This window comes from Macaca nemestrina, chromosome 13, assembly GCF_043159975.1.
Source record: "Macaca nemestrina isolate mMacNem1 chromosome 13, mMacNem.hap1, whole genome shotgun sequence".
NCBI lineage: Eukaryota > Metazoa > Chordata > Mammalia > Primates > Cercopithecidae > Macaca > Macaca nemestrina.
In genome coordinates this window covers 70,581,184-70,593,422 of record NC_092137.1, presented here as the reverse complement: position 1 = coordinate 70,593,422, position 12,239 = coordinate 70,581,184, and the positions used below count along the sequence as shown (strand labels likewise).

At 39.8% G+C, this 12,239-nt stretch overlaps 1 protein-coding gene across 7 annotated transcripts in view; it reads left to right on the top strand.

The window, feature by feature from the left end:
• Positions 1–242: 242 nt before the first annotated feature.
• The window catches only part of LOC105465217 (small nuclear ribonucleoprotein polypeptide G), a 34,215-nt gene continuing 22,218 nt past the window's right edge, over positions 243–12,239 (top strand). The window contains exons 1-4 of one of the 7 annotated variants that reach the window (XM_071076879.1): positions 243–428; positions 545–2,216; positions 4,333–4,355; positions 5,212–5,336. In XM_071076879.1, the coding sequence (XP_070932980.1) occupies positions 2,170–2,216; positions 4,333–4,355; positions 5,212–5,336 (195 nt within the window). In that variant the 5' untranslated portion in view covers positions 243–428; positions 545–2,169. Of the gene's footprint in view, positions 429–544; positions 2,217–4,332; positions 4,356–5,211; positions 5,337–11,947; positions 12,149–12,239 lie in introns of those variants that run through there. The other 6 variants (XM_071076880.1, XM_011713506.3, XM_071076883.1 and 3 more) reach the window with 6 other exon arrangements.

The following is a 12,239-nucleotide window of genomic DNA, read 5'->3' as shown; positions in this document are numbered from 1 at the left end:
CTCCTGGGCTCAAGAGATCCAAAGTTCTGGGATTTACGGCGCCAGGCTTTTTTTTTTCTTTTTTTTTTTTTTTTTTTTGGCTGTTCCATAGACAAGAACACGGATACTCCATCGTCAGAATACCCGTTATCTCAATTTTGCACAAGGAAAACCGAATTTAGAAAGGTGCCTACAGGGCCCACCCCTCTGTCCTGGCCAATAGCTGACGACGCAACCGGAAGCTCAGCAATGACCGAGGCGCTCAGATATCGCGAGGTGAAGTGTTAAAAACTGCCAACAATCGATTGGCTAACTAGGTCGATGACGCCAAACGCAAGACGCCGGGCCTACCGCGGGAGCCTGAGGGAAGCCGTGCATTCAGTTCCAAGGCGTCTGTGAGTCCGCGGAGTATACGCCATGAGCAAAGCTCACCCTCCCGAGTTGAAAAAGTAAGTATGTGTGAGAGCCAAACCGAAGTGGTCGCTTCTTTGCGTCCCCCGAGTCTCTTGGTGTTTCAAGCCGAATGGCTTGAGCCGCTTCACCTTATTTCTTCTTCCGGTCCGAGGTCGCCGGCATCCCGGCCAGGCTCCGGCGCAGGAGACGTGAAGCCCGCGCAGAGCTCGCGCATTGGCGTGGTTACCGCCGGCAGCCACCGCACCTCCTTCTGGCCGACTAGTCTCTCTGTCCCGCGCTCCGGCCCCTAGTCACCCGGCGCTGTCCCTCGTTCCTTGAAGATCTCCAATGCCAGCTTTTGTTGAACATCTCTAATAGCATCATATTCTAGATAGACGGCTAGAGGGGGAAATTCTCTAAAGGAACTAAGGAGGGGATGGAAGGGAAGTGTTTCTAAAACTACGTGAGGCATCGGAATCCAAAAGCCACTTTAGCCTTAGAGAATGTGTTTGTAGGTGTTTCTTTGAGCTTTTACTTAGAAACCTCATTCTTTTTTGTTGCCTATTTTTACATTAAGCTTGAATGTCATGTGTTATCTTGCTCTGATATTGAAACTATGTAAGAACATTCATTTCTAAAATTAATGTTCTAAAAAATAAAATTTTTTTTAGAACATTAATTTTTTTCTAATCAGAGAAGGCTAATTTTTTTAAGTTTTTTTTACACACCCAGTAAAGACAAACAACTTTAAGGAGGAGAGCCTTAATTTATGTAGGACTCAACGTAAAACTTTAAACTCCTCAAATACTTTTTGACTGGACTTAACAGGTTATGTGTTTCCTCAGTACGTCTCTGTTTTGCTTGTACTCCCTGATGCTGGAATTCTACATGTATTTATTGGATTGCACAGAGGATGCAAAATTTTTACAGGAATCAATTTTTTCTGGTGTAGCATGTGGTTGGCTTTGTGTATAGTTCATTTATTACCAGGCCCCTGGAAGTCAGACATAAGGAAAAGTTCCTATTTAATAATTTTGCGGCCAGTGGCGGTGACTCACGCCTGTAATCCCAGCACTTTGGGAGGCCAAGGTGGGTGGATCACCTGAGGTCAGGAGTTCGAGACCAGCCTGGCCAACATGGTGAAACCCCCCGTCTCTACTAAAAATACAAAAAATTAGCCAGGAATGGTGGCACGCGCCTGTAGTCTCAGCTACTCGGGAGGCTGAGGCAGGAGAATCGCTTGAACCCGGGAAGTGGAGGCTGCAGTGAGTCAAGATCTCGCAATTGCCCTCCAGCCTGGGCAACAAGAGCGAAACTCTGTTTCAAATAATAATAATATTGCATTTAAAGGTATATTTGTATCAAAGCCATCTTTTGTATGAAAACTACTTTCATGTATATTTTAGTTAGGTCTGTTAAGGAATTAATTATTAAAACATAGCCCAACGTTAGAAAAATAGAAGTTAGAAATTATTGTGAAAATTACTCTTTTTATCTGAAAGTTATTTTATTGGTGAGTTGGTGATGTAAGTCTCCTCTGGATTCATCAGGGACTGGTGAAATGGTGATTTTTCTTTTTTTAAACAAAAGGACCATTCTCTACTTGTAATCTAAGATTTTATTTGTGATTCATAACATAGTTTTTGAAAATTTCAGAGAAGGAAGCTAGTTTTAATACCTTTCTCTTCTCATCCATAGGTTTCATGAATTGTGAAATCCCGTGAGATCTGCCGTCAAAATGACTTTCAAATTTTTTCTTCCTTTGCTTTCTCACTGATAGCATCTTCTTTTACCATTATGCCCTCCTTCTGGCTTAGCGTAACTCAGGGGTTCTTAAATGGGGGGTAAGGAATCTGGTGACACCAGGGATGCTGCTAAACATCCTACCGTTATTCGGCTGCCCCCAACAATACAAAATTACCTGGTCCCAAGTGTCATTAGTGCAGAAGTTGAGATACACTGGCTTAACCGAATTCTTCCTTCCACTTCTTAAAATTTGCTGCCACAGTGGTCTTGCCAGTGACAGCTTTAATAATTTATCACAGTATGCAAAACTGAATCTATACTTAAGCCAGCATTCAAACGCCAAACCTTACAGCTGCTAATACTCACGTGTTCCCTTCTCCAGTCAGACTGAACTATTTGTGTTTGCTCTCACTTGCTGTGTGACTTCGAAAAATTGATTTACCTTTTCCAAGCCTAGTTCTCCATCTGTAAAAACGGTAGAAATGACAGACCATAATTGCATGCAAAGTCATTGTAAAGATTGTATAAGATCTTGTGTTATATTTGATATGTTTTATGTATCTTATTAAAATAGTTTTGTTCATACTTCATAAATATGTGTGTATATATTATATATAATATGTAATATATATTACATATATAATTTTACATATAATATTACATATATATTATATATTACATTTTTTATATATATATATATATTTTTTTTTTTTTTTTGAGATGGAGTTTCACTCTTAATTCCCAGGCTGGAGTGCAATGGTGCAATCTCGGCTTACCGCAACCCGTGCCTCCCGGGTTCAAGCAATTCTCCTGCCTCAGCCTCCCGAGTAGCTGGGACTACAGGCATGCACCACCACACCCGGCTAATTTTTTTTTTTTTTTTTTTTTTTTTAAGTAGAGACGGGGTTTCTCCATGTTCATGTTCATCAGGCTGGTCTTGAACTCCCGACCTCAAGTGATCCACCTGTCTCAGCCTCCCAAAGGGCTGGGATTATAGGCATGAGCCACTGCACATGGCCCATAAATATATTTTCACTTGTAAATGTATCTACTCCCTCCTTCAGTCATGCTCCTTGTTTTATATTTACATTCTCCCATGATAATCCTATACATTAAAATTGACTAAGTGCCCCACTTCATGGCCCATATACTAAACTTTTTTTTTCCATTTTTTTATATTTTAAAATTTGAATGAAATTTCATGTTTTCTGGCCTATAAATGGAAGAGGTTAAAAACTGGTTTGACTGATGGCTTAGTATTCTCGTATTCCACTAAAATAGAATTTTCTTTTAATTCATATTGTTTGAAGTTTCAAATGTGCATTTATTATACTAAAGTATACTTAAATGTTGAAGACTACCCTGAACATTTATGCTTGATGCTTTAATATTAAATGAACACTATTTATCTCAAATATAAAATACTTGTTGAATTGGATATGATTTGATTACTGTTTGCTGTCTTTACAACTTAGTTTTGGAAATAACCAAATGTAGGCAAGTCTTTGTTTTTCTCTTATGACTATAAAATCCAATCATTGAAAATTAGGTCAGCGAGACCAGATGTGGTAGCTCATGCCTGTGTAATCCCAGCAGCACTTTAGGAGGCTGAGGGGGAGCATATTTTTTGAGGCCAGGAATTCAAGACCAGGTTGGCAACATAGTGAGACTCCATCTCTTTAAAAAAAAGAAAAAGAAAGAAAGAAACTTCGGTCAATGAAACAACATAGTATTGAACAATAAGATTGAACAATAAGAATGTTTTCATAACATTCTACTTTATGTAGATTAATGTAGTTTAAATATATTTCATTTTTATTGTCTTTCCTCTTCCCAAGTTACTTTGCGTTGTAGAATGTCTAATTTAGGTAACCCTTTATGCCCCCTCTCTTTTTTTTTTTCACCTGAGACAGGGTTTCACTCTACTGCCCAAGCTGGAGTGCAGTGGCGCATTCATGGCTCACTGCAGACTCAACTTCGCAGGCTCCAGTGATTCTCCGACCTCAGCCTCCTAAAGTGCTGGGGTTACAGGCATGAGCTACCTCGCCCTACTCCCTCACTCTTTACAGCAATACAGTATTTTTACTATTTTAAATTTCATTATTCCCATTGTATAAATTTTAGCAAATTATCTTAACTGTACCTATTTATGTACTTGTTTATGCTTAAATTTTTTTAATTGGTTATATAATCTTTACCCTTTTCCTTTTTCAGATTTATGGACAAGAAGTTATCATGTAAGTTTGTTGTTGTTTTGGAGTTTTTTTAAATCATTCAGTTGCTTTTTACGTGTGTCTTAGCAATATGTTTGGAGCAACTTTATAAAAATTTAAAGCACACAGGACCTCTAATTCACATCCATTAATTAAACAGATTACTTAATCCTAACTTGACAATTTTATTTACCTAATTTCTGATACTGAATTAATTTAACAGCACTTCAGACTTTATCTTATATAAGCCTTTCCTCACTCTGGCAAAATTAACAGGATTTATCAACCTTTTTTCTTTAAACAAGCTACAAAGGACTTAGACAAGGAACAATTATTTTGTTTCTTGGGAATATGTAGGAATAACAGATTTGTTCAATTTATCTAAAAATCTGACCCACGCAGTACTTGAAATATATGTAGGGGAAAAAACCGTGAGTGTTAGAAGCAAGCAGCCTTCAGCTTGAGTCTCACTTCTACCATACAGTAGCTGTATAACCATGAACCCAGTTACTTAAAAGCTTGGGCACGGTGGCTTACACCTGTAATCCCAGCACTTTGGGAAGCCAAAGTAGAAGGATCCCTTGAGCTCAGGAGTTGGAGACCAGCCTGGGCAACATAGGGAGCCCCCATCTTTATAAAAATTTTAAAAAGCTCTAAAGTTTAGTTCTGTCCGATAAAGTAAGGATAATACTACTTTTTAGGATTCTTATAAATTAAAATGTGGAAGTAAATACAAAAATGTTTAACCCAGTTCTTGGCATACAGTAAGGATAGTGGGTCAAACATCTCAAATACTTGTGTTTTATCCCACCTGATTTCTAGTGAATGCTTGATAGCTAATGGACAGTTTATCTAAAACGTCTTTTTCCCTTTTTAATAGTGAAATTAAATGGTGGCAGACATGTCCAAGGAATATTGCGGGGATTTGATCCCTTTATGAACCTTGTTATAGATGAATGTGTGGAGATGGCAACTAGTGGGCAACAGAACAATATTGGAATGGTGGTAAGTAAAGATACAAGATTTCTCTTGGATATTTCATTTTTCTTTTGGAATGTGTATTAACTTTCCTAGTTAGTAACCCCCAGAAATGGCAAATAATAGGCAAGATTAGACTTTCCATTTCCTTTTTAGTTGAACATATGGCAGTTACTCAGATGTGGTAATATCCTGGTTACCTGTAGGTAATATCTCAACTATACAGAACCTAAGGTCCTAGGGCTTGAAACAGCTGTTGGAAATCCTTTTTGAGCTTTATTCTACAATAGAGGCTCATAGTTGGTCCTTCATTAGAGCAGGAGTTCTGAAACCTTAACGTATATGAATCCCCAGGGAATCTTGTTAAAATGAAGATTCTACTTCAGTAGGTGTGGGGCGGAACTTATTAAGGTTTTGCAATTTTCCTAATGCCTAATGCAGATCTGCCAGTTCACAGATAACACTTTCTGGTTTTACTTGTATACATAGTTAACCTGGGTTTTCTGGTTTACCATACCCAAAATTTTAAGGTAGCCAAGGTAAACGTTACAAGGGATAATCACAGTGACAGTTATTCACATGAGAAAAAGCAGGAAAAAATTAAAAAGCACATACTGAGCCCTCATAGGATTAAACATTCCTACATTCATTGGGCTGTAGTTTTAGTGATTACTGAAGAAGAGTTTTGATACCCCCACTTTGAGTCCTTCTTTGTCTAACACAGGACAACATACCCTAATAAAGTGGTAGACCCAAAGTTATTGAAAAAGGTGAGCCAAAAAGGCCAACTTACTTTTAGCAAATTATTAAGCATAAAGACCTCCAAGGAGTGTTAAGAGTTGCTAATTATTAGCCTTGATTTATTAACTTTGATTTTTAAGTTTGAGCAGTACAGTTGAAGATAGACCTATTTTGACATCTCTGCCTGTTTAATTTTTTTACATACCATTCTTTCTAAGGTTTGTGTTATTACTTATTTCAGATACTTTTTTCAGATACTTCGGATACTTATTTCAGTTACTTTTTCACTACTATATTTTGAAAAGCAAATCGATAGTCATGACTGAAAAAACAGTTTAGAGTCTCCAGATACCACACTGTACCCCCAAGTTCCTTGTAAATTGACTTGTCTTTCAGGTATATTCCCTTGTGAGCTTCTGTTGAATAAGGCTGCCAGCATCATTAGTAGACAAGTCCTTATAAAAACACTTTCTAGATACCCCAAGATTTTCCTCTAAGCCCTTATTTTTACAAATAAATTTTCATTCTAATAGAAGCTGGATTCGGTTTTTAGTTCCTTGCAACAAATTTGCTGAAAAGGATTCAGGAAGGAATCCTAATTGTCAATTCTGCTTTGAGAAAATTAGAGAATTATATAACACACTGCTCATTGGAATTTTATCAGAGAAGGAATAGAGCATCCCTCTGTCAATTTTCCCCCAAAACTTTATGGACTTAATTTTCTTTGCACAGAAATTAGTTGAAAGCACTGCCATCCCAAGTCATTTAAGTAATGATTACCTACTTAGTGTGTTGGGTAGCCTCCTGTTCCATCTCTGAGGTTTAGGTGACACACACACCCCCAACCCCCAGCCGAAGAAAAAAGTTTTCATCAACAGACAATGATTCTTGCTGCTGAGTCTTCACTTTGAAAAAGAAATAATAATACATCAGTCTTCTTTAATAAAAAGACATTTTAAAAGGCAAGAACAGAGATGAACTTTTTGACTTTTCTAAAGTTGGAAGAAGGGAAACAAATAGGTTAAGATTTTGTTCATTTTGTTAGAAGTTGTTTGACAAAGGACAGTTGGTTTCAATATTACCTTGTCCAAGTCAGTGATCCATTGAGGCCACTGAAATTACTTAATACTGTTTTATTGCAGTTATGTGTGTATTGGCTGGGCACAGTGGCTCACATCTATAATCCCAGCAGTTTGAGAGGCTGAAGCAGGAGGATCTCTTGAGCCCAGGAGTTCAAGATCAGCTTGGGCAACATAGTGAGACCTCATCTCTACAAAAAATTTAGAAAATTAGCTGGGCATGGTGGTGTGCACCTGTAGTCCCAGCTACTCAGGAGGCTGAGGCAGGAAGATCACCTGAACCCAGGAAGTCGAAGCTGCAGTGAGCTGAGATCACACCACTGCACTCCAGTCTGTGTGACAGAGCGAGATCCTGTCTCAAAAAGAAAAAGGATGTGTGTGTGTTTTCAGGAGTTTGTTTTTAACCTGTCAGCTGGATCATTACCTAATGATAAATCTCAACTATTTCCTTTTTTTTTTTTTTTTTTTTTGAGGCGGAGTCTCGCTCTGTCGCCCAGGCTGGAGTGCAGTGGCCAGATCTCCGCTCACTGCAAGCTCCGCCTCCCGGGTTTACGCCATTTTCCTGCCTCAGCCTCCGGAGTAGCTGGGACTACAGGCACCTGCCACCTCGCCCGGCTAATTTTTTGTATTTCTTAGTAGAGACAGGGTTTTCACAGTGTTAGCCAGGATGGTCTCGATCTCCTGACCTCGTGATCCGCCCGTCTCAGCCTCCCAAAGTGCTGGGATTACAGGCTTGAGCCACCGCGCCTGGCCCAATCTCAACTATTTTCTGAGACATCCCCAGAGTTGTCAGTGGCATCGCCTCTATCTTACATTTTATTATGTTACATAATTCAGGCACTCTTGCTAGAGTTGTGCTTCTGTAGCATCATTGAAGCACAACAAAAGGAGCAGTATGTAATTCTGGACCTGATGGTTCAAGTTTGATTTGGAGAATTAGGCCTCAAACACAGTGGCAAAGAGGAATAGCACTACGGTAGGCCTCCTTTATCCTCAGAGTAGGTACCAGAAACCACAGATAGTAGTGAACCCTTTGCACAAATTTTGTGTGTGTGTGTATGTGACAGAGTCTCACTCTGTTACCCAGGCTGGAGTGCAAAGGTGTGGTCTCAGCTCACTGCAACTCCGCCTCCTGGGTTCAAGCGATTGTCCTGCTTCAGCTTCCCAAGTAGCTGGGACTATAGGCACACACCACCACACCCAGCTAATGTTTGTATTTTTAGTAGAGACAGGGTTTCAGTATGTTGGCCAGGCTAGTCTCAAACTCCTGACCACGTGATCCACCTGCCTTGGCCTCCCAAAGTGCTGGGATTACAGGCATGAGCCACCACACCTGGCCAGCACGAATTTCTTTTTACTGCTTCACAATCTCACAGATAGAAGATTCGTCCTTACCATAAATCTTAGCAGTCTCAACATATGATTCTTTTTCTTATTAAGTCAAGAACTTGTACCTTTTCACTTAAAGGAAGCACTTTACAGCTTCTCTTTGGCATATCTATGTTGCCAGCATCACTGCTCTTATACTTTCAGGCTATTATTAAGTGAAATAAGGGTTACTTGAACACAGGTAACCCTTTGATAGCACAACAGTCAGTCAGAAAACTGAGATAACTGATTAATGGGCAGCATGGAGATGCTAGACAAAGGATAATCCACGTCCAGGGACAGTATCATCACACTGTGAGGTATCATCACACTGCTCAGAACAGCATGCAATGTAAAACTTATGGATTGTCTGTTTCTGGGATTATACATTTAATGTTTTTGGACCACAGATAAGATGGGACAAAGTTCACCATCTAACCTTATTTTCTAAATAATATCTGACAAGACAAGTGTGTAAATTTAGCAGGGAGGTAGGCAGGAAGACTAACTTTTCTTGCTTTGGTCAGTGAGATGTGATGTTCAACATCTGTTGCCAAAAAAAAGTAGGGAATTTAAAAGTCTGATAACTGGCCAGGTGCAGTGGCTCACACCTGTAATCCAGCACTTTGGGAGGCCAAGGCAGGAGGATCACTTGAGACTAGGAGTTTGAGATCAGCCTGGGCAACATGGTGAGACCCTGTCTCTACAGAAAATTTAAAAATTAGCCCAGCTTGGTGGCTCATGCCTCTGGTCCCAGCTACTTGAGAGGCTGAAGTGGGAGGATCACTTGAGCCCAGGAGGTCAAGGCTGCAGTTAGCTGTGATAGAACCACTGCATTCCAGCTTGGGTTGACAAGAGCAAGACCCTGTCTCAAAATAATAATAATAATAATTAAAATAAAATTCTGATAACTAGGTAAGCATATTTCTACTCCTGGCTTATTCTGGGCACGGTGATGTGCGCCTATAGTCCCAGCTACTCAAGAGGCTGAGGAGGGAGAACCACTTGAGCCTAGGAATTTGAGGATGCAGTATGCAGTGATTGTGCCTGTGAATAGCCAGTCTAGTCTACTGCAGTCTGGTTAGCATAGCTAGTCCCAGTCTCAAAAAAATGGAGGGGAGCTGTATTCTTACTGGGTTTTGTTGTTGGCTTGAGACAAAGTCTCACTCTGTCACTGAAGCCAGAGTGCAGTACCATGGAGCTTGGTTTACTGTGGTCTCAACCTCCCTGGGCTAAGTTGATCCTCCCACCTCAGCCTCCCGAGTAGCTGGAACAGAGGTGTACACCACCACCCTCAAATAATTTTTGTATTTTTTGTAGAGACAGGGTTTTACCATGTTGTCCAGACTGGTGTCAAACTCCTGGGCTCAAGCTGTCTGCCCACCTGGGCCTCCCAAAGTGCTGGGATTATAGGCGTGAGCCACTGTGCCTAGCCATTCTCTTTTAAATCTGCTCTTTACTACCTTATCATACTTATTGCTGATAATTGGCTGCCAGGTTCCAAGACACTTTTCCTACCAATTGTGTTCCCTTCTATTCTGTCAGCTGCAGTATTCACATGTGAGTTCTTTGATTCGTATTTACCAGGTACTTGAGCCCTCTGTGTACCTGCTACTATTTTAGGCACTAGGGTTTTGCACCAAAGCCCCTGGCCTCATAAAATTTACATTTGCATGGAGAACACAATAAATCACAGTGTATGTGTAAATAAAACAAGCATGATACGGGGAGAAAAGAACAAGTTACAACTACTTTTACTCTAGCTGCCTATAAGCATAGCTCCAGTTTGAATCTTTTTAGAATGCCTCCATTTCTAATAAACACCTCAAAATTATTACATTACTTATCCTTTTCCTCCTGTACCCCTCCATTCACCTATCCAGTTTTACTTGACTGATGGGTGATCTATCGATTATTATGATCTATGGTCTATTAGGGACTTCTTGTTTTTAGTCCCCTAGCCTTCCTGTTTCACTTATTTTTCTACCCCTCTTGAATTCACTTACCAGCTGATTCATCTATACTCTGATGTTTGTTTTTGTTTTGTTTTTTTGACAAAAGACAGTTTTGCTCTTGTTGCCCACGCTGGAGTGCAGCGGCGCTATCTTGGCTCACCACAACCTCCACCTCCCGGGTTCAAGTGATCCTCCTGCCTCAGCCTCCTGAGTAGCTGGGATTACAGGCATGTGCCATCACACCCAGCTAATTTTGTATTTTTAGTAGAGATGGGGTTTCTCCATGTTGGTCAGGCTAGTCTTGAACTCCTGACCTCAGGTGATCCACCCACCTTGGCCTCCCGAAGTGCTGGGATTACAGGCGTGAGACACCACACCCCCGATAAGTATTCTTATCTTCATTTATGGCTTATCTACTAGGTCAAGCACTATTCTCCTAGGGCCCTTTTTTAATAACTTTTCTGCCTCTAGGTTCTGTCCTTTTCAAACTTTGGTGTATTTATATATCTTGTTGCCAGGACACTTATGATTGTCATTCCCCCAAATGTGAAACTCTCACTGGCTCATTGTTAGTTTCTGATGTCCTCCAAACACTAAGATTGGCATTTGAAGCTTTCCAAGATTGAGTGCCAAGTATCTTTGTTTCCTGATTCTCTTCATGAACTTTTTACTGCATTCAAATTAGATTACTTCCTTATCCTCTTATACTTTGTCTTCATCTCAGTTCTGTCTAGAATTTCCTAAAATCTCCTTTTCAAAATTCTACCCAATTTCCAAGACCCAGGTAAAATGTCATTTTCATAAAGCATGCCTTTCACAATTTCCCATCCTGGTTTGTTCCCTAAATGATCTTATACCTCCAAACTGTACCTAACATACTCTACTGTACATATTTTACTCATTAATTTTTGGATCCCATAGAGTCAGGGATGGGCATTTAGAGTCCTGCATTTTAAAAGATGAAATTAGGGCCAGATGTGATAGCTCACACCTGTAATCCCAGCACTTTGTGAGATGGGGTGAGCAGTTTGAGACCATCCTGGCCAACATGGTGAAACCCTGTCTCTACTAAAAATACAAAAATTAGCTGGGTGTGGTAGAGGGGCTTCTGTAATCCTAGCTACTTGGGAGGCTGAGGCAGGAGAATCGCTTGAACCTGGGTGGCAGAGGCTGCAGTGAACCAAGATTGCACCACTACACTCTAGCCTGGGCAACAGAGTGAGACTCTGACTCAAAAAAAAAAAAAAGGTGAAATTAAGTCATTGGAGACTTGGCATTAGAATCTCACAAAGCTAATTGTTAGCCTTAAATCTAGAAGCTGTCGGTCTTACAAAGGGCTTAGAGTTGTTTGGTGACCTTTTGGCTTGAACAAAGCTTTACAAAACAAACTGACGTGTAGTATTGAAAAACCATTAATGATTTGGTGAAAATTCTTAATTCATCATAGTTATGTTGTTACATGAGTTCTTTTCAAATTTATTTTTCTCTTTCTTAGGTAATACGAGGAAATAGTATCATCATGTTAGAAGCCTTGGAACGAGTATAAATAATGGCTGTTCAGCAGAGAAACCCATGTCCTCTCTCCATAGGGAAATTAGGTCATATACATTTTCATATTAGACTTTTTGTTAAATAAACTTTTGTAATAGTCAAAAATGCTTTCTCAAATGTTCTGAATATAGAATATTAGCTCTCATTCCAATTTTTTCTAACATGAATTTTCCTGGTTGACACTGATATCAAAGGGTTTTATGCATTAAAGTGGAAGAATCTTATTAAATGTGAAA